The 22,243-nt window shown below is 38.9% G+C and overlaps 3 protein-coding genes across 4 annotated transcripts; all 3 read left to right on the top strand.

Annotated features, from left to right (window-relative positions):
• Window positions 1–2,137: 2,137 nt before the first annotated feature.
• Window positions 2,138–5,382, top strand: LOC149382777 (carotenoid 9,10(9',10')-cleavage dioxygenase 1-like). Its single transcript, XM_089628424.1, has 14 exons — window positions 2,138–2,483; window positions 2,584–2,654; window positions 2,784–2,798; window positions 2,967–3,078; window positions 3,264–3,363; window positions 3,460–3,522; window positions 3,605–3,715; window positions 3,789–3,973; window positions 4,041–4,179; window positions 4,269–4,386; window positions 4,465–4,566; window positions 4,648–4,899; window positions 4,995–5,106; window positions 5,182–5,382. The coding sequence occupies exons 1-14, from the start codon at window positions 2,250–2,252 to the stop codon at window positions 5,209–5,211; spliced, it is 1,644 nt and encodes a 547-aa protein (XP_089484550.1). The 5' UTR covers window positions 2,138–2,249; the 3' UTR covers window positions 5,212–5,382.
• Window positions 5,383–13,316: 7,934 nt separating this feature from the next.
• Window positions 13,317–14,352, top strand: SAP5 (A20/AN1-like zinc finger family protein). The gene has a single exon (XM_089628870.1). It carries the CDS (start codon window positions 13,514–13,516, stop codon window positions 14,003–14,005), a length of 492 nt encoding a protein of 163 aa, XP_089484996.1. The 5' UTR covers window positions 13,317–13,513; the 3' UTR covers window positions 14,006–14,352.
• A 1,958-nt stretch (window positions 14,353–16,310) lies between these two features.
• On the top strand, window positions 16,311–21,777 carry ISA1 (isoamylase 1). 2 transcript variants are annotated; one of them, XM_089628326.1, is made up of 18 exons: window positions 16,311–16,789; window positions 17,007–17,189; window positions 17,331–17,423; window positions 17,589–17,741; window positions 17,873–17,964; window positions 18,239–18,380; window positions 18,465–18,572; window positions 18,688–18,773; window positions 18,985–19,056; window positions 19,135–19,261; window positions 19,679–19,765; window positions 19,945–20,037; window positions 20,156–20,314; window positions 20,459–20,542; window positions 20,812–20,892; window positions 20,990–21,072; window positions 21,145–21,262; window positions 21,353–21,777. In XM_089628326.1, exons 1-18 carry the CDS (start codon window positions 16,445–16,447, stop codon window positions 21,614–21,616), a joined length of 2,370 nt encoding a protein of 789 aa, XP_089484452.1. In that variant the 5' UTR covers window positions 16,311–16,444; the 3' UTR covers window positions 21,617–21,777. The 2 variants fall into 2 exon arrangements, with proteins under 2 accessions (XP_089484452.1, XP_089484453.1); XM_089628327.1 differs by having other exon boundaries at window positions 16,710–16,789; window positions 17,012–17,189.
• The last annotated feature ends 466 nt before the right edge of the window (window positions 21,778–22,243 follow it).

Below are 22,243 nucleotides of genomic sequence, written 5' to 3'. Positions count from 1 at the left end.
GTCTCCGACCGCTCTTTGCCGTGCTCACCGACCACGTCTTCGCGGTGGTCTCCGACCGCTCTTTGCCGTGCTCGCCGACCACGTCTTCGCAGCGGCCGCCGACCACATCTTCGCGGTGGTCTCCGACCGCTCTTTGCCGTGCTCGCCGACCACGTCTTCGCAGCGGCCGCCGCCCACATCTTCGCAGTGGTCTCCGACCGCTCTTTGCCATGCTCGCCGACCAGCCTCAGGGTCCTGCCATGGGCTGAACCGCCGACGGCTCTTCAGTGTTGACCTGATTCCGATCGTTAACATTTCTATCCCGGTCGAGGGTTCGAGGGTTCGGGTTTGAAAGAAAACAATACCGAATGTGAGTCAATTTGGGAAAACTTGATATCTTGTTTGAAGTTCGATGTGCCTGTGATGTTTATGTATCTGTTTGTGGTCTTACTCTCTCTGTCTCTCAAGACAAATCTTTGACCGAAGATCTAATTTTCAAAAACTATGTACATTGTAAAGACATAAGGGGAAATGTCTAATGTTTATGTAACTTCTCTTTTTTTTTCTTCGCAGCCACAACACCCCCGCGCTCCTCCGTCGAGTTTTGCTCAAGTGAGGCGAAGAAGAAGTTTGGGATTGTTAATCTCGCTGCCGATCAAGACCAAATGAGAGGGTTTTTTCCTAAAGACAACATAAGGGAAGAAAAATATCAAATAAAAATAGTTAATTTCAACATTTCTAGTGTCGCCTCTTATTCCCCTACGATGAACTATGGAATATATTAATATTAATAATAATAATAATAATAATAATATTAAATGAGAGGGTTCCCATGAATGTTGAAAAAAATAATGTATTATTTATATATTTTTATTTCGGTTTCGAAGCTATTTTTATACAAATAAATTTATATATTTCGGTTTCTGAGGCTATTTTTGTTTCAAAATAATAACTCTTCGTCAAAGTGTAGCTATAAATGGTCATTGAAGAGAATATATATATAGAGAGAGAGAGAGAGAGAGAGAGAGAGAGAAAATATCTGTAACAGAATTCTGTTATTAGAATGATTGTGATTACTTGACGATGATACATGATTAGATGGGCTTATATAGTCTATTGCCACATCAGCTATATACAATATATGTCTATACATTCACAGTCATTAGGTTCCATATACTAATTTGGTGGGTTCCATATACTAATTTGCTATTGTCAATCTGTTTAATACTTTAGTTACTGCCTTTAATATTATTTGGACTTTATTAATATAACAATCTCTTTTTTTTTCTCCAACCTGTTTTATTTCATTTAAATTCATTTTGTTTTTAATTTTCTTTTTCAATCACTCAAGAGTTTGATTGACAATTGAAAATAGTTTTTATTGAAATGACTTGTAAAAAAAATGTCCTTTTTGAGGAAAAGAGTCTTTTTCCTGTTCTTTTTTTGTTTTTTTTTTCTTTCCATTTAAAATTGGGAAAAAAACTTATTAAAAATTAAGGGAAAATATCAAGACTATCTCTCGTGTTTAATTGAAATGCGAGATTTATCCCCTCTATTTCTAGAAATATCATACATATCCCTTTAGTTTAATATAAATGACATATACTTTCCCTAAAAAATGTTATATTACAAATATCACATTTTTCGTTTATTTTTTACACAAAAATAATTTGAACTCCCCAAAATACCCTTAATAGAATAAATATTTATTTACTATTTTATTAAAAAAAAATCAAAATCTCTCTTTATAAAAAAAATCCTTAACTTTTTTATAAAGAAATTTTTTAATTTAAACTTTTTGTATATAGAATAGAAAATAAAAAATTATTTCATTAAGGGTATTTTGGGAAGTTCAAATTATTTTTTTGTAAAAAATCAACGAAAAATGGTAATATTTGTAATATAACATTTTTTAGGGGATGTATATGTCATTTATATTAAACTGAAGGGATATGTCTGATATTTTTAGAAATAGAGAGGATAAATCTCGCATTTCGATTAAACACGAGGATATGGTTGATATTTTCCCAAAAATTAAACCGGAAAATCGTTTAAAAATAACCGCAAAAAGTCAACGCAAATCAGGATTGGTTAATAAAATATGATTATTGTAATACAAAGACTCTGTCGCATGCAAGTATTAATACAATTATTAATATAACAAGCAAATATTCCATTCCAGTGCGTGTATTTGTATGTATTTGTGTCTTCATATACTTCATTTCATAAATAGTGAGTGAAAATAAGCGAAGAAGTGGTAAAAGCGGAGAATGGAGGCGGAGAAACTCAGGTGCAGCGGCGGAGCAGGGAAAGGAATAGTGGAGGTGAATCCTGAGCCACACAAAGGTATGACTTCCAAGATCGTTGACTGGCTCGAGTCAACCATCGTCAACCTCATGTACGACTCTTCTCGGCCCCAACACTACCTCTCTGGAATCTTCTCTCCGCTCTCCGACGAAACTCCACCCACCTCCGACGTCCACGTCACCTTCGGATCTCTTCCGGTCAGTCAGTCCAAAATTTTACAAAAAAAAAAAAATTAGAATCGATTGTTTTTCTTTTTTTTTTTTTATTTTGTTTAAAACCAGTTTGTTGATTTGATAGGGATGCTTAAACGGAGAATTCGTTCGCGTTGGGCCGAATCCGAAGTTCGCTCCGAGAGCTGGATATCATTGGTGTGTGTTTTTTTTTTTTTTTTTTTTTTTTGCTCTTTTGGATTATTTCATCGATTTTTCAAGAGATTTAGGTTTGATCGGAACATATCTCAAGTTATTGATTCAATACTTGATTTTCTTTCTGTGTAGGTTTGATGGTGACGGGTGAGCTATTATTGATCTCCAACATTCACTCTTTAATTCATATTTGTATACAGATATATATATATATATATATATATATATATATATATATATATATATTTATATATATATTTAATGGCAAGCAATATTTGAAGCTGATTATAGAGCTTGTGAATTCGGATTTCGCAGTATGGTTCATGGTGTACAGATCAAAGATGGAAAAGCTAAGTATGTGTCTCGATTCGTAAGAACGTCGCATCTTAAACAGGAAGAGTTTTTCGGAGGATCTAAATTCGCCAAGGTTCGATTCCCATTGTTTTTGTTTTTCTAATCTGTTTTCATTTTATTTATTTGCTTTCGGAGATTGTGTGGGAAAGGACTAGAACATGTTTAACGGTTTCGCAATTCGACCACTCTCAGTGATACCTTGTAGCCCAAGACAGAAGGAAAAAGATTATTTGAACTTTCGAGTCTTGATTTTTTCAGATTGGAGACCTTGTAGGACTGTTCGGAGCTCTCATGTTCGGCTTGCACATTTTGAGAGGAAAACTCAAAATATTGGATCTTTCCTACGGATTTGGGACGGGTATATTATATATATATACTCTTAATTCTTTAGACGAAGAGCTCTTAATTTTTAAATCTTTTTCTTTAATCTAAAGTTATACTTGATCTCTTTCAGCTAATACAGCACTTGTGTATCATGATCGAAAATTGCTAGCACTTCATGAGGGAGACAAACCTTGTACGCTCTTTTTTCTTTTTTCTATGTTGGATTATTATTCAACACTCGAATGGTTATTTAATGGCTCAATTATATCTTTTAGATGTACTCGAAGTGTTGGAAGATGGAGATTTGCAAACGCTCGGATTGCTCGATTACGACAAGAGACTGAAACATGCTTTCACAGCTCATCCGAAGGTTGATCCGATCACCGGTGAGCGAATCGAGAGCGTAATGTTTTTATTTTGCTTTTTTTAGGGATATTTCTGAGTAATGATGTTTTGCAGGCGAAATGTTCACGTTCGGTTATGCACAAACGCCTCCGTATTTGACATACAGAGTCGTTTCTAAGGACGGTTTCATGAACGATCCGGTGCCTATTACAATACCCGACCCCATTATGATGCACGACTTTGCTATCACCGAGAATTACGCTGTTTTCATGGACCTTCCTTTGATTTTCAATCCAAAGGTAAAAAAGCTTGTTTGGATCTAATAATAAGGTTTGGCATGATAAACACTCTCTTTTTTTATATCAGGAAATGGTGATGAAGAAGAAGCTTGTATACTTTTTCGACGAGTCCAAAAAAGCTCGGTTTGGTGTGCTTCCGAGGTACGCAAAGGACGAGCTTCTCATCAAGTGGTTCGAGCTTCCGAATTGCTTCATCTTTCACAACGGTGAGTTGACTTAAGTTGACTTGACTTAACTTACTGAGTCTGTCCATATTCCGATTATGACCCTGTTTCCGTGAGCTTCTTATCCTCAGCCAACGCGTGGGAGGAGGGGGACGAAATAGTCCTTATCACTTGCCGCGTTGACAATCTCGACCTGAACGCAGTCAGCGGAGTTGTCGATGAAAAGCTCGAACATTTCATAACTGAGCTGTAAGGGACACTATTACTCGGACTAACGTTTTCTCTATCTCTATGGTAAGAGTTTCTTTTGGGATCATCGTTGATCAGGTACGAAATGAGATTCGACATGAAAACCGGATCAGCGACGCAGAAGAAACTGTCGGAATCGGCCGTGGATTTTCCGAGAGTGAATGAGAGTTACACGGGCAGGTTCAAACCTCGAACCAGCCTACTCTTTTTTCATGTCATCTTGCGATTGATTGTTTTTTAATCATTGAAATCGGGAATCAGGAAACAGCGCTACGTTTACGGAACCGTTCTGGGGGGTATCGGGAAAATCACGGGGATCGCAAAGTTCGATCTTTGCGCCGAAGCAGAGAGCGGAAAAACCTGTATCGAGGCCGGAGGAAATGTGGAAGGGGTATATGAGCTAGGACCCGGGAGATATGGTTCCGAGGCCGTGTTTGTCCCCAAACTGCCCGGTTTTGCTCCCGAAGAAGACGATGGCTATCTGATATTCTTTGTACACGATGAGAATTCCGGGTACGACTCACATTAGCGCCATTTCACATAACATAAACAGTAAAAAAAAGGTTCGATCTTTGGGGCTGAAATACGAGATTCTCCGTGATATGTAGAAAATCAGCTGTGCACGTGATCGATGCAAAAACAATGTCATCGGAACCAGTCGCGGTTGTTGATCTTCCGCAGAGAGTTCCGCCGGGTTTCCATGCCCTCTTTGTGACAGAGGTCAGAACTCACTGACAATAATTTTCTTCCATGAAAAAAATGTCCCTCTTTAATTGTGTGCGTGTTAAATTTCAGGAACAACTTAAAGAACAAGAAAGTCTCTGAAGCCACTCTCATCTGAGTCCAGATGTGTAAGTGTATTTTAGATGATATTGATTGGGCATGTGCAATTTTATTTTTAGGAACCAATTAGATAATCTTGTTGATGCATAATAGTGTACTCTTCTAGTCGAACCAAGCTCCCAAAAATGAAATCAATATATTCTTTTGCTCAAATTTTGATAAATTCTTCCAGGTATTTATATTATACCTCACATTACACGAGCAGAATTAAAAATAAAATAAAAAATATATAAAAAAAAAAAAAAAACCCTTAAACTAACTTTGGTTAAATGATTCCTCAATTGGACCTTTGACTGTTCCAACTCTTCATCACTTCCGAGCCCAGCCCACGTATCAGCTGTGCCTGATCAAAATTCAACAGCAATTATGAGATTTCATTTATGCTTTGCTTCAAGACTTGGTTTGCTTCCAATCTGAACTCATTACAGAGGACACACTGCCTTTCTCTCGGTTACTTCTACAACACGTAATGTGTTATCAAAGAACTTGTATTCACTCACTGCATAGTGTTCATAGTTGCAGAGGAATATGAAATCCATAATCGGAAATAATACACGAATAAAGAGTATCTATATGCCCTTTTGATTTAACACCTCTTTGAAAAGAAAGCATTCAATTTCCAATCTCTATAAAAACAACACTAGTTCAGCATTCCAAATTCCAATTGAGGTCAAATTAATCACATATCACTGTTTAGTAGTGTAGCATTAACATCAATCTTAAATGTTATTATTTCACAAAATCTGCCCCAGTGCAAATGGAAGCTCAAAACAACAAAATTAAACTTCAACACATCATTTGAGCATCACTAAGCTAAGCTAAACCACACTCTCTTAACCAAATTTCTCATAAATCTTCTTGACAATAAAGAAATGGACTCTCTAACAGGATGATCCAAATGTTTTAAAAAGAAGATTCTCGTGTATCTGATTTGATCTGACACATAACTACAACTGTTCTTAGACTTCTCAGTTCACTATAATCCATTTGACAACAAATTCAACCTCAAAACATATAAACTGAACATTACTCAGTCAACCAAAATTCTCATAAATCTTCTCGACAACAAAGAAATTGAATCTCCTCCAAACATGATGATCAAAAGATATGAAAGATTCTCACACACACACACAAAACTAATATAATAAAGTATAGAGAGGCAAGCCAATCGGTAGTTAGGTCAGAGAGGCTCTTACATTTTCACCGGCGGTGCTTCTTTCGGCTCGGCTCGGAGTCGGAAAACTCTGAGCTCCGGTGCTTCCTCTTGTGAGAGGAGGCCGAGGATTTTTGGAGGTCTTTGAAGGAGGCTAGGGTTCGGCAGAGATAGGCCTGCATAGCCTGAGAAGCGCCGTTGTGAGCGGAGACGAATTTGGAGAGAGAGGCTGTGGCTTGAGACAGAGTTATCGGCTTCGTCGATATCACAGTCCCCGAAACCGTCCTCATCGGATTTCACGCCTGAAACCTGGCTCCCATAAGTGATAATCCTTGTATTTTATTTTGCTTCGTTTTTTTCGTGTGTTTGTTTAGTGTTACCCAGTTTCCCTACAAAGAGAGAGAGAGAGAGAGAGAGAGAGAGAGAGAGAGAGAGAGAGAGAGAGGCGAACCTGGCGTGGGATTCCGGCGAGACAAGTGAGGCGCGACGAAGAGAAGAAGAAGAAGAATCGCGAGGAGAAAGGGGCTTCTAACAATAGACTCTGCCGTAAAGTAATCTCTTCAAAATAAATATATATATTAAAAAAAATTGTAGCTTTTTCACAATTTGCAAAATTCAAAATTAAATCGTTTACTGACAAAATTTATTTTTATTTCTACGTCATCTCTGGCGATACAAAAAAAAATAAAAAAAATTATTTATAGCAAAAAAAAATATTTACCATTTGAATTTTTTTTTTTTAAATTAGTTCTTAAAATATTTAACACCCACCATTTAAAATATTTCATTTTAATGGTACACAAAAACATGACATCTTCAAAAATTTCATGTTTTTTAGGGTCCTCTATCTAACTAGCCACTCTAAATTAATGTCTTAAATAAAATAGTCCATGTTTAAAAAATTATTCTAAATTAAACTAATAATATATAAAACTCATATATTGCCATAATAACATTGGAATATAATAACTTTAAAATGAATTATAATTTTCCAACCAAAACTAAAAATTATCCACGATTTATAACACTCGTAATCCACTGATATAAAAAAAAAATTGCAAGAAAAAGTCATTCTCCAATTGTTCCTCCATTGGAACGACGATAGATATGATATTCTTGAATCTACAACTTTTAACATATTGATTAATAGATTTCAATCTTTTTATTTGAGTGACATTATCATTTTTTGTTTAGATGGCTTCTCATGCGTGAGTGCATAAGTTCAATCTTCATTATTTGAAGTTTGAAGTTTAAAGTTTTATTAAAAAAAAAAGTTTGAAGTTTAAAGTTTTATTAAAAAAAAAAGTTTGAAGTTTAAAGTTTTTTTATTATTATTATTATTTGAGCTTAAATATTTCATGTAATAAACTAGACACTGTATGTGAATGTATGAATGAAAAACAGTCGCAAAAATAAAATAAAAAAACTCTAACACAGACGAATACAATTTAAAAACGGCAATGTAAATATAAAATTGATATGATGAATACACTTTGAACTAAACAACAAATATATACAGATTTAAAATGTAAGATTTATCAACAAAAAAAAATCGAGAACAAGAAGACCTAAATAAGAAATTGACGATGTTTACATAATATGGATGAACACAATATAAGGGTAAATATGAAAGAATATAATGGTTATTGGCTAATTAGTTAGTATTCTGCAAATTTTGGATATTTATTAAAAAAAAAAATTTGTTAAAAGTCTTCAGTTCTTTATATTTCCATTTTTAGCCATTTGGGGCTAATATTATAACAAAATATAAAACGTTCGAAAAATTTATTAAAGAATAATTAAATTTTTTATATTTGATATTTTTATGTTTGATCATTTTTTATGGTATTTTAAATCAATAAAACCATTGTGTATAGGAATCGAACAATACGAACATCAAAAGACAGAACTTCAAGCATGATAGTGACTTTTCAATAATAACATCTACCATACTAATGAATGACGTGGATTCCCGACTAGATTATCGAACAAAGAAAGGCTAACACACGTGAGCCTCTTCCTCAAAATGCTCAATAAATATAAATTGATAACAAGCCACAAGATTTACAAAAAAAAAAAAAAAAAAAAAATTATAAGGGTGAAGAGCAATACATATAACGAAAAGAGAAACATGTCGAATAAATAATCACATAAATTTATACATCCAAGTATTTGACTAACAAAAATCGTTAAATAAATTTTAGATTAACCGTTACAATATCGAGGCAAGTCATTAAACATCCTCTAACATAGTAAGTTGTTAGCCTCGTTAATGTATCGATCGAATGTTGTTTAACTAGTACCAAGCGCGAGATTTGGACGCAGTTGCATCTAAATGAATGCTCATTTTTAGTGCTAAATTATATGTAATATCAAGGTATGTAATACGAAAAAAATATACAAAGAGACATGGAAATATATACGTAATATACAAAGATAGCGAAGCCAGTAGCCAGTTTCGGTTCCTTATGTCACACGCAACGTGTTCAACAACAGTTGATCAAAGGTGTTTATTAGTGCTCGATTCATAGAATGAATACTACAAGTTGTTGCTTAGGAATTTTATATCAATAGTAATGGGGTTTTATATAGGCTTTAAATTATAATATGCATGAGGCAAAATTAACTTTTGCCATCTCTTCGAAAGGTGGAAAGAATGTAAATTTCCAATCTCTATCATGCTGCTGTGTTGCGTATCATCTACATATATTAAATGTGATTGAAAAATATACATATATTGAATATTATTTCCAATCTCTATCATACATATATTGACGATGGACGATCGGACGCAAGGCTACAACGAGGAGGAAGAGGAACACGATTAGGGGCCTGTTCGATGAGAGTGAGATCTGGCGTAGCAGCGGGGCAGAGGTTGAGAGAGTGATCTCCAGATACTTCGAGGATATTTTCACCTCTGCCGGTCCGTCTCTACGTGATATTGAGGCAGTGGTTGAGGGTATCCAACCCAGGATCTCGGAAGAGATGAACCATGAGCTTGAGCGCCCTTTTGATGTTGCGGAGGTGAGGAGTGCGCTCTACTCGATGGACCCCATCAAAGCCCCGGGAAAAGATGGATTCCCGGCGATCTTCTTCCAGAAGTATTGGGACGTGGTTGGGGGGTCGGTTACGGAGACCTGTCTTGGTATCCTCAACGAAGGGAGGGAGGTGGGGAGCATCAATGAAACCATCATTACTCTGATCCCTAAGATTGAGGAACCTAGGAGAGTGAGTGAGTTTCGGCCCATCAGCTTGTGTAACGTCGTCTATAAGATAGTTGCTAAGTGCCTTGTGAATCGTCTAAAAGGCACTATGCACGTGGCCATTTCAGAGAATCAGAGCGCGTTCGTGGGTGGTCGGCTCATCTTTGACAACGTTATGGTGGGTTTTGAAGCGCTTCACACGATGAAGAGAGGTAGGTTTGGGAACGGGAGATGGGCGTCCCTTAAGCTTGATATGGCGAAGGCTTACGACCGGGTTGAGTGGTCCTACCTGGAGGCGGTGATGCTGAGGCTCGGGTACTCGGTCCAGTGGGTGGAAAAAGTGATGAGATGTGTCTCCTCGGTTCGGTTTGCCTTCAACATTAATGGGACTACTCGGGGCCACGTGGTTCCCCAGAGAGGTCTCCGACAAGGTGATCCGCTATCTCCTTTTCTCTTCCTTTTTTGCTCTGAGGGCCTGTCGAGTCTTTTCTGTGAGGGAGAGCGAGTGGGAGCTATTAGTGGGGTCCGCTTCGGAAACCTTCGAGTGTCCCACCTCCTGTTTGCGGATGATAGCTTGATGTTCTTTAAGGCGTGCCCTGAGGAGTGTGAGGCTGTGGCGGAGATCATCAGGGTCTATTCTAAGGCCTCGGGCCAGCTGGTTAATTTTCAGAAGTCTGATGTCTGTTTTGGTAGAGACGTCGGGACGGAGGAGGATGAGGAACTCCTTGCCCAGACCCTTGGAGTTCGGAGGACGGATTGTCATAAACGCTACTTAGGCCTCCCTGCGTTCACAGGACGGAAAAAGAAAGAGCTCTTCGAATATGTGAGAGAACGCATCTGGGAGAAGATTAAGGGTTGGAAAGGCCTCTTCTTCTCGCAGGCCGGCAGAGAAGTGCTTATTAAGTCCATCCTTCAGGCTATTCCGTGCTACGTGGCCTCTTGCCTCAAGCTTCCGAAGACACTGATCTCGGAGATCCATTCGGCCATTGCAAAGTTCTGGTGGGGGAATTGCAACGGGGCCAATAAGACGCACTGGGTTGCTTGGGAGGTCCTCGTGCGGAACAAGCTGGAGGGTGGCATGGGCTTTAGGGACTTGGAAAAGTTCAATCAAGCTCTGATCGCTAAGAACGTGTGGAGATTCCTCAGACGGCCTGACAGTTTAGTAGGCAAGGTCTTCAGCGAGAGCTACTACCCACACGGGGACATCTTGAGTGGTCATTGTGGGTCGAACAGCTCCTTTATGTGGCGCAGCCTTGTTTGGGGTAGGGAGATCATCCTTGCCGGCACGAGATGGAACATTGGGGATGGAGAGTCGGTCATGGTTATGGGCGATAAGTGGATTCCGAGACCGAGATCTTTCTCGTGGGTTGACCCCCCTCTGATCCCCCCGGATATGCGAGTTGCGGAGCTGATGAGGCTGGACGGAGACTGGGACGACCCGCTTATTCGGGCTATGTTTGGAGAGGAAGACGCCAGGGCTATTTTGAGTATCCCGTGCGGTGGAGAAGGGATCCCTGACCGTCGTCGCTGGCACTACACGGAGGACGGGGAGTATACGGTGAAGAGCGGGTATCGGGTGGCTATGGAACCCATCCATGGAGCTAGCTCGTCCGACCAGTCACTGATAGAGGAATGGTGGAGGAAATTCTGGAAACTGAGAGTTCCTCCTAAAGTGAAGCTCTTTGCTTGGAGAGTCTGCAAGGGTCGGATCCCGACTCGCACCGTCTTGGCTAGGAGGAAGGTTATCACTGACGACCGCTGCCCTATCTGCACTGGCATGGCTGAGACGGTTCACCATGCGCTCTGGGGGTGCAAGTGGAGTAGGAAGGTTTGGAAGGAGGCGGGTTTCGGCGGGATTCTCCCGACGCATGGGGAGGGCGAGGCTTTTGCCAACATTCTCAGAGCGGCGGACTCTCTCGAGGTGAGTAATTTTGAATTCTATATCACTATCATCTGGGAACTGTGGAATCACAGGAACAATGTCGTCTCGGGGAGGAAAGCTTGGAATCAGTCAGAGCTTGTTCAGTGGAGTGGGAGTTTCCTCGAAGAGTTCAGAGACGCGAACAAGACGACAGCACGAGAAGAGGAGAAGAGGACGACCAAGCCTAGGTGGATCCCTCCGACGCAAGGAACAATCTCGGTGACTGTGGATGCTGCGCTAGATCGGGACCAGGGAGGATTCGGCGTGGGGTGCATTGCTCGCGACCACACCGGAAGGGTGATAGCCTCGCAAACGTTTTCCCAAGCTAGAGGGTTTTCCCCCCAGCTTGCGGAGGCGTTTGCGGTTCTCCAGGGCGTAGTTTTGGCTAGTAGCATCGGCGGGTCGAGATTGGAGCTTCATTCGGATTGCTCGGAGGTGGTCAAGGCGGTGGCCGGGGGAGAGATCCCAACGACTGAGCTCGGGACGATCTTGCACCACATCAAGAGGGAGGTAAATAATTTGATTGAGTTTAAAATTATGCATATTCCTCGTATTTGTAATGTTGCGGCTCACAATTTAGCCCGTTTTGCTGTTACTCAAAGTTCGAACTCGAGATGGATGGGGCTTGTCCCTCCATGCTCGGAAGAGGCTATTAGAGCCGATGACAGAGAGATTCAATCCCGCATGTCGGGATAGGTGTGTCTGGTTTGCTGTGTTGGTTGCGGGGTTGTGTTTTGATCTTTTTTCTTGTAACCACGGTTTTCCTCCGCCATACGTGAGGGCTTTATATGATATCTCCGTGGCACCGCCCACGTTTCTCAAAAAAAAAAAAAAAAAAGAATATTATTATATAGTTTTTTTTCTTCAAAAATATTAGTTGTTCACACTTCACAGAATAACATTTTACGAATACAAGTGGTTGAAGTGGGTCCCACAGGGGAAAAAAACAGGCATCATCCATCGTCCGATCGTCCACTTCACGGAGTTTGACTTTCTTTTAGGGAATCGCGTGTGCACGTGTGTAAATCATTATTATTATTATTATTATTTCCTATATAAAACTGTAACCGCGAAAATAACAAGCAATTTCACCACTAGTTATGAAGAGCTTTCTCTTCTTTTACTCACGCGCTTAGGTACGCGTGGGGTTGTGTTCCTCTTCCTCAACTACGATCATGGTCAGACTGGGCGGCGCTGCCCATTTTGTCACTTTCAATTCTATTCCCATTTTGCCCTTCTTACATTAATAAATTATTTCTATCGCAAACAGAAATTACATATATATATTTTCATATGCCGAAAGATTATAAGATTCCACCAATAAAAGGTTGATGGCCAAAGCATCTTTTGATTTGTTAGGTTATTGGAATATTGATTCGCAATTTTTATATTTCATTTCCATTTAAAAATAAATAGTTCTTCGTTCGCTTTTTTTTTTTTTTTAAAGCTTTGGTAATTTAATTGGGGGATAGAGTATAGAAAACAAAACTAAGCCTCACGATCTTTGACTTTAACGCAATTGTCCGAAAAATAAAAAAATAACAAAATAACAAAATAAAGGAATTTAATTAGTTGGACGGCTGAGTTTTGGTTTGGTCGCGTGCTGAGATGAGACCTTTTCAACAAGCTCGTCCGTATTCTTTATTCATTTCTTTCTCATTTATCATTATTGTTCAGCAATAATGACCCATTACCACGTCAGATAAAGTAAAGGCAAAGTAAATAAAGAAAGCTCTCGAAGGGTAGTTTCGTATTTTACTCATACGCGTCTCTATGAGGCCCATATTCGCCATTACCGACCTCGTTGCTCTTCAAATCCCCATTTCTCTCTCTCAAACCAAAAAACCCAACCTCAAACGTTTCTCTTTTCTCTCTCTCGTCCGCTCTCTCTTTTTCTCCACGATTTCGATTTCGATTTCGATTTCGATTTTCTTTCCATCGAAGAATAAAAAAATATAATTTATTTTCTGTAAATTCGGAATCGGAATCGGAATCGGAATCAAAGCAATGGCTCAGAGGACGGAGAAGGAAGAGACGGAGTTCAAGGTTCCAGAGAAGATAAAGCTCTGCGTCAACAATTGCGGAGTCATCGGAAATCCAGCCACAAACAACATGTGTCAAAAATGCTTCAACGCAACCACCGCCACAACCACAACCACCACCACCAACTTGAAATTCTCCGCCGAGAAGATCGCGATTCCGTCGCGCGCATCGGAGCGATCCGTCTCTCTCGTCGACAACATCAGGAAGACGACGGCCGACGGAGCCAGATCGGAGGAGGATCAACCGTCTCCGGCGAAGCGCGTGGTGAACCGGTGCTCCGGCTGCCGGAGAAAGGTCGGTCTGACCGGATTCAGGTGTCGGTGCGGCGAGCTTTTCTGCGCCGAGCACCGGTACTCCGATCGACACGATTGCAGCTACGATTATAAATCCGTCGGCCGCGAGACCATCGCGAGGGAGAACCCGGTGGTCAAAGCAGCGAAGATCGTTAGGGTTTGAGTTTGACCGACGATCTCTGTTATGAGAAAGAAAAAAAAATTGGAATCTAGAAGAGAGTTGGAAAAACGATTGGAAGGCCTGATTCATCAGGATCGTGATTAGATCCTGGAGAGATCTCCCTCTCTCTCCATGTCTCTTGTCCTCGGAGATTGATTAGAGATTTCCATTAGCGTTTAAGCGAGCGTTTTAGAGAAAACAGAACGAATTACAGTTGTTCTTCTGATATCAAATCCTCTCTGATATTTATCTTATAATTTTTCTTTTCAAATTTCATTTGTTTCGTTTCGTGTTGTTTGTCACCCTCTTTTTTTCCTTGTTAAAAAATGAAATTTATTGTGGTTTTACGATGGAGAGATTTGACGATCTCAAGCTGTTTGAGGTGAGCCTCTCATCTTTTTTTTTTTCATTTCTTTTTTTTTTTTCCTGTTGAATGGCAAAACACGTAGTTTGGATGAAGTGTTGGGGTGTTAGCGTCTTTGGCAAGGCAACTGGAAAATTCGGTTGGAAGTATGACATGACAGATGTGGACCCAATCAGTTTCTCGCGGGAAATAAGTGGTAAATGGTCCGAGTGCGTTGAACGAGACAAAATCTCGCGAGAAGTTACTTTATTAAATTATGTATAGAAATAATGATCCAATGGCTACTAGGCATGTGCATGAGTATGTGTGTGGTATAAAATTAAATAAAAGCAATAGATTAGACAGACTAGTACAACGCAACACAACCAAATAAAGCTGTAAAGTGGGTTCGAATTCAAGGGAACATTTGCGTGTCATAATTGGTTATATGATGATATACCATACGACATTTTTTTTTTTTTTTTTTTGATCGAAGACAAATTTTTTTTTTTTCGTATACCATACGACATGGTTTTGATCCGACGGTTGTTAATCGTAGCTCTATGAGTGCGGGCCTATTTGGGGGTTTATGACCTTTTGATGAATGAAAAGCCTACACATATATAATTAATCGCTGCTACAAAGTACAAACAATGCCGTAACTTATAAGCATTTAACCATTTATATATGTTCGTAATTACTTGCGTAGTTGTACAGTATATACTTTTTCCAACTTGGCCGACTTGAGAAAACACCTTTTTCTTGTGAATGAAGGTGTGATTGTAGTCAGTGATTCTTTTTTTTTCTGTTGAAATTAATAAAATGATTAAAATGTAAAAGTTTGATTAAAACAAAGTTAATAATAATATTTTTTAAATGATAAAAAATGATTAAAAATATGATAATCACCGTTAATTAAAATTGAACCTTGAATTGAAATTCACTCAACCTTCTTATTCATAATTTTAGCAAGGCCTACGTTTTGCTTTGATTAGATGAGATATCTTCAATTGTTGAGAGTATTTTAATCGTAACGAAAAAAAATGAATGGTGCTTATGAGGAAAGGAAACTTGTTGATGTGGGACATCCATAATGAATGGTATTAAATAGCTAATACGATTGGAATTATTTACGAAATCTAAACTCGGTGTTTTAGGGAGAGTCATAAACCCTTATCATTAGGGGAAATAATGACCCAAAAGTGCCCTTGTTTTGAGCAATTATAAGAGAGAAAGTGAACCATGTTATACTACTATTCGTTCGTGGTTATTGTATTTATTTATTTATAGTTCTTATGTTTTCAAAAGGGTCTAAAAGGAGAAGAACAAAATTGGGGGAAAGAGAAAGAGAGATGATAATTGTCTTTTTATAAACAGATTGGTTTCGTTTATCTTTTCTTTTATTTTATTGCTTTCTTAGTTGTCACCAGACTCATCACCTCATCCTTTCACCATCTTTTTATTATATAATAAAAAAAAATTAAGCGTACAAAGATTGTAATTGCTGTTAATTATTTCAATAATTGACAACACACAAGTTGTTCGCATCTGTAATGACATTGTTACCCTTGCCCATTCCCAAACAAACAACAATTAATATACGTAGCGTATTTTCGTACCTAACAATAAGGGACATATTTAATTAGTCTTAGACTTTCTCCCAATCCCAACCCCTTGATTTCTGTAGAGAAATGTAGAAAATATGAACCAATACCATATTATAGTCGTTGTTACAGTGAATATTATTTGTCCAACTACAATTATAAACAAATGGCCAGACTCAATAATTTTTTAGCCGTGAAAGATATTATAGCCGAACGCAGTAATATTTTTCTTCGGATAGAAACTAAATTTCATTTGTTATATTTAATCCATCCAAAATTATATGCTAATCAATTCTTTATTTAATATCGCACTCGCATGTACTTTTTTATTTTATCTTTTGTTGGGTAGTAGTAGTACTAGTAGTGGAAATGAGTCATCAGCCACGTGGCAGTAACAAAATAGAGCATATCGGTCACGTGCTTAATTCAGAGACACACAGTCACAGTCCGTATCATATCGTCGACGATCGTCGCTGATCTGATTCTGGCGAAGCTATGGAGCTTCTTCTCCGTCTTCAACACCGAACCCTAGCAATGTCAATTTCCGTTTCCACCTCACTCTTTCCCTACGATCCTCCGAAGCTCCACCGAAAGAGAAACGCCGTGCCTTCGTCGCGGAACGCCTCTTCATTCGTCGTCGTCGGAGCCAGAGGATCGTCCGACGCCGTGGTCGTCAAATCCGCTCCATCTCCGACCAAAAATCTCACTTTCCAGGTCTCGCGTGGCTCTCCGGTGCCTCTCGGCGCTACGCCCCTCGTCGACGGAGTCAATTTTGCGGTGTATTCCGGCAACGCCGTCTCGGCGACTCTTTGCCTGATCACTCTCTCCGATTTAGCACAGGTCAGCCTTGGATTCTTGTAAGGATTATGATTTCTCAGTCGTTTCTGCGGATATAATTTCTCTCGAGTGCATTCACTTTGTGGCGTTTGTTTTGTTTGATTATATTGCATCGGTCGAACTTGTTTAGAGTAATTACGAAAGCAATCTCAGCTGAAATGTTGCTCGCGATTTCTTTCAATTCAAAATGCTTGAAGCAGTTATTTTCCTGGTGGTGCAGAATAGGGTGACCGAAGAGATAGCTCTCGATCCCAAAACTAACCAGACTGGCAGTGTATGGCATGCTTGTGTTGAAGGGGATTTCAAAGATATGGTTTATGGCTACAAGTTTGACGGTAAATTTTCTCCAGAAGAAGGGCTCTACTACGATTCGTCTCGCATCGTATTGGATCCGTACGCAAAGGTTGTTGCGATTTCTCTGCTGCTTCTGCTTCTGCTTCTTAAGCTTTAGTTTGGTTACCTTTAGTCGACGGGTTTGTTTCTAAGTGTTTTCTTAATTTTGAAATAGGAAAAAAAATAGTGATTTGCGTAATTTGGTATGTAGGCAGTGATACGAAAAGGAGAGTTCGGTTCGTTGGGATCGGATGGTAGTTGTTGGCCTCAAATGGCTGGTGCAGTGCCTTCTTTTTGTAATGAGGTAATACTTCTACATTGGAATGTGTTTTTTCCCCTTATATTTGGGATTAAAGTCTTCAAATTTTCTCGCATTTGTATAATTATTTAGTCTCTCCTGTTATACATACCCTTACCCTGAACACTTGATAATTATTAATTATATTCTTCTTCTTCTTCTTGTTTTCAGTTTGATTGGGAAGGAGATTTACCTCTTAGATACCTGCAAAATGATCTTATCATATACGAAATGCATGTTCGAGGGTTCACTAAACATGAATCTAGCCAGACTGAGTTCCCCGGTACCTATCTTGGTGTTGTGGAGAAACTTGATCATTTAAAGGTATAGCTCACTGATCTTGTAGACCAAACTTTGAAGTCTTTCAGGAATGTGATTGCTTATGTGAACTCGTGTAAAAATTATTTCCATGGAATTTTCAGGATCTCCTCATTAGATCTTCTTTTATTCTGTAGGAGCTTGGAATCAACTGTATAGAGCTAACGCCATGTCATGAGTTCAATGAGCTTGAGTACTACAGCTACAACTCTGCCATGGGTGATTATAAGTAAACTGATTTCCTTATATCTTTTTGGTGGAGAAAACCCTATCAATATTAGATACAACTGAAAAGAAACAATTGCTTCACATGATGTTTCGGCATTTCATGATCAGTTGCGGCTGAAACTTTTTTTAGTATGATATTCTAAGACTTGATTAGCTCACGTAAAATTTTTGTCTCTCCTAATCTAAATACAGAATAAATTGCCTTATGTTAAAGAAATAAATTGCGGCCATGATGAACGTAGTTTGCAGTAACCTTCGCCACATTTTATGTTCAGAGTCAATTTTTGGGGATATTCAACAGTCAATTTCTTTTCACCAATGATAAGATATTCATCTGCTGGTACTCGAAATTGCGGCCATGATGCAATAAATGAGCTCAAGCTTCTCATTAGAGAAGCACATAAGCGGGGAATCGAGGTGGGAACTAGTGAGATATCTTTTTGCGTTTTATTTTCGTCAAGGTTTCTTTCAAGACTTTCCAATCTTATTTTGGTGATGCAGGTGATAATGGATGTTGTTTTCAATCACACAGCAGAAGGGAATGAAAATGGTCCAATTTTATCTTTTAGGGGTGCTGACAATAGTGCCTATTACATGGTTGCACCCAAGGTATGAGTTAAATGTGTTAAATTCTTTTATTTGATCTTCTACTTAAATCCATTATGAAGAATCTTCTACGTATTATTCCCAGTAGTGCTTGAGATTTTTTATAAATTTTCTTTAGGGAGAGTTCTATAACTACTCTGGATGTGGTAACACTTTCAACTGCAACCACCCCATAGTGCGTCAATTTATTCTGGACTGCTTAAGGTAGATAAGTTGCAATTCCCTGTGCCTCATTTAATATTTTCTTGATTCCTTGTGTTTATTGTATGTGGCCTATATATCGTCTAGAATTTGCCCGAGAGAGTTCTATTGATGCCTTCTGCAACTATTTTTGGACACATAATTTAATTGCACTACACATTCTTTTCCCCTGTTACATAGGGTTAAAGGTCTTTGTATTTCAACTTTGTATAAGGTACTGGGTTACAGAAATGCACGTGGATGGGTTTCGCTTTGATCTTGCTTCTATCATGACCAGGAGTAGCAGGTAATTTCGTCAAAATTTTCATTTATCTTGAATTGAATACCGATTTTTTACCCCATCTTCTTGATTATTATAATATAGCCTCTGGGAAGCTTCTAATGTCTACGGGAGTCAAATTCAAGGTGACTTTCTGACAACAGGCAGCCCTCTCAGCAGCCCTCCTTTGGTTGATATGATAAGCAATGATCCGATACTCCGAGGAGTGAAGGTTCTTGCTTTGCCCTTCTGTTTTACCCTCTCTTGATATTTTCCCGATACTACACATTACTAGAAACAAATGTCGTGACTTCTTTTTTTGTTCTTTTCTTTGTGTAAATTAATGATCGACAGTCTCATAAGAATTATCGACTGGGTTACTATAAGTTATTATAAACTAATAGAGTTATATATTGGTCATTAGAATGACAAAAATAACATATTGGACGTCCTAGAATATGAATTGTATTTCTCTTTGCGCGAGAGGCAAACTCTGAGAGCTCTTTTTCTCTAAAAAATTAAGAAGAATTTAGAGGTTAACAACATATGCTTAATTTGATCCAACTGAAACCTGATTAGGTCATCCTTTCTAGTAATATCACTTTAAACTTGTAGTTCTGAATCAAATCTATTTGCCTCTGTCAAATAGCTCATTGCTGAGGCGTGGGACGCAGGAGGGCTATACCAAGTTGGCTCATTTCCTCATTCGGGTATTTGGTCAGAGTGGAATGGAAAGGTTGGTTCACTATTTGGACAACCTGATTGTTGCATTCATCAGCTTAAAATGGACGAAAAACTGAAGCAGTTAGAATATAAACTTGACAGGTTCAATAATCACAATTGTATTTTCCCTGAAAATTTTAGCTATAAAAGCCCCTCGCATTCCCTTGATTCGACTTTCACATTCATTTGCAGTATCGGGACACTGTGCGCCAATTTATAAAGGGTACGGATGGTTTTGCTGGGGCTTTTGCTGAATGCCTTTGTGGGAGCCCTAACTTATACCAGGTAATTCTTTTTCGTATCTTTTCTTTACATTCCACTCCCTGCTCGACTACTTTCATTCTACACTGTATGGCATTTTATATTGTGGTCCTTACTTCTGAGCTTATCCTCTTTTGATCAGGAAGGAGGAAGGAAACCATGGAGTAGTGTCAATTTTGTTTGTGCACATGATGGTTTTACTTTGGCAGATTTGGTTACATATAACAATAAACATAACTCGGCAAATGGAGAAAACAACAATGACGGAGAGAATCATAATAACAGTTGGAACTGCGGACAGGTAAACATGCATGTGATGTGTCTCTAAAATAGGCGATCGTCTATCCGTGTCGGAAAGAAAAAAATCAACGAAGTTGACGTGCGTTCATTTCTAAGCGCTAAAATCACATCGAAACAGAATTTAATATGGATCTCAAACCTACAGGAAGGAGAGTTTGCGAGCTTATCGGTGAAGAGATTAAGGGGACGACAAATGAGGAATTTTTTCCTCTGCCTCATGATTTCCCAAGTAAGTTCAAATAATCTCTGGACCATGGAAATGATATCGAGAAGAATCTGAAAGCGTTTTGCGAAGGGGAAACTTCATTTTGGAGAGCACGAAACTCTCGAATGTCTGATATCATCTTTTGTTCTTATTCTGATTCTTACGAATATCATGGGGTGTATCAGCCGCTTCTAGATGTTTATTCAGTATCTTGTGGAGACCTAATATGAAGTACTTCATTATTCTGTGCCTGAAGTGTACTCACGCGTAACTTTATATTTGTTGGCGATCAGGGTGTACCAATGATGTACATGGGCGATGAATACGGCCACACAAAAGGAGGAAACAACAATACATATTGCCACGATAACCATGTAATTCTCTCTATATATATTTATTTATCCCGTGCCTGCTATTTTCTCTATGCTCCATGAAATCTCGACTCTGACTATACCCGCTGTGGCTTTTCAGATAAATTACTTCAGGTGGGATAAGAAGGAAGAGTCGTCGTCAGACTATTTCAGATTCTGCTGCCTCGTGACCAGATTCCGCAAGTAAGTCGTGATTGGAGCGACGGTGTTGCTTTTCATAGTCTTGGATTCCCAAACAAGTCGTGACAATTGCAGGGAATGCGAATCTCTTGGTTTGAGTGACTTTCCGACGGCGGAGAGGCTTCAGTGGCACGGCCACGCCCCGGGATCACCAGACTGGTCACAGAAGAGCCGTTTCGTTGCCTTCACTCTGGTTTGTTTGCCTTCTTAGAAAGACTTGTTACGTAAATCGAATCATATAATTCTTTCTTTTTTTTTAAATTAACAAGTGCCGTGATAACAGAAAGACTCGGTGAAAGGAGAGGTGTACATCGCGTTCAACACGAGCCACGTGGCGGTGATTGTTCGGCTGCCGGAGCGGGCCGGCCACAGGTGGGAGCCCCTTGTGGATACGGGGAAGGCCACGCCGTACGATTTTCTGAGCGATGACGTGGCGGAGAGAGAGACGGCTATTAAACAGTACGCTCACTTCCTCGACGACAACACGTATCCTATGTTGAGTTACTCTTCCGTCATTCTATTGCTCTCCCCACAAAAACATGCTTAGCTCAACTCACTCTCATTATCATACACACTTTTCTTTTACTTGCTACTATGTCTGTCTCTTGTGCTGTGTAAAAAGAAAAAGGAAAAAAAAAAGAAACAAAAAACAAAGCATATATATATGTAAAGCAATGTTGGGTCCAATAGAAAAGGTTCCATCTTTTACTCTTCGTTTGTTGATCTCATTATTTATATAAAGCTATACAAATGACTATCAAATTTGCCACAAGCAATTTTATATCATAATCGTAATCATAATATCATAACCACAAAGTGTAATATATGTTCCTTTTTCATTCTTTCTTTCTTTTCTTTCCTTTTTTTGCGCTTTGTAATTATTCACTCATGAGAGATTCCTCGAATGTCAACAAACTTTGCATTACACTCTTTCGTCTACTTTGTAATAGAATAATGTTATTCAGAATCACAGTGTGTGGAAATTCCGTAGTGGGTTTGAATTATTTAGCTGTTTTTTAGTACTAGGGTTGTTGCAACTGGCAAGAAGATGCTCATTGTACAAACAAAGTTACAAACATTTACCAAGAAAAAAAAAAAAAAAAAAAAAACCAGTTGTATTGCACAATATAATCGCCAGCAACCTTTCAAAAGACATGTTGAAGATCGATTGCGT

This window comes from Urtica dioica, chromosome 10 (genome assembly GCF_054948205.1).
Source record: "Urtica dioica subsp. dioica isolate 48M chromosome 10, U.dioica_male_clone48M_v1_H2, whole genome shotgun sequence".
In the NCBI taxonomy this organism is placed as follows: Eukaryota; Viridiplantae; Streptophyta; class Magnoliopsida; order Rosales; family Urticaceae; genus Urtica; species Urtica dioica.
This window is presented reverse-complemented; position numbering and strand designations above follow the sequence as displayed.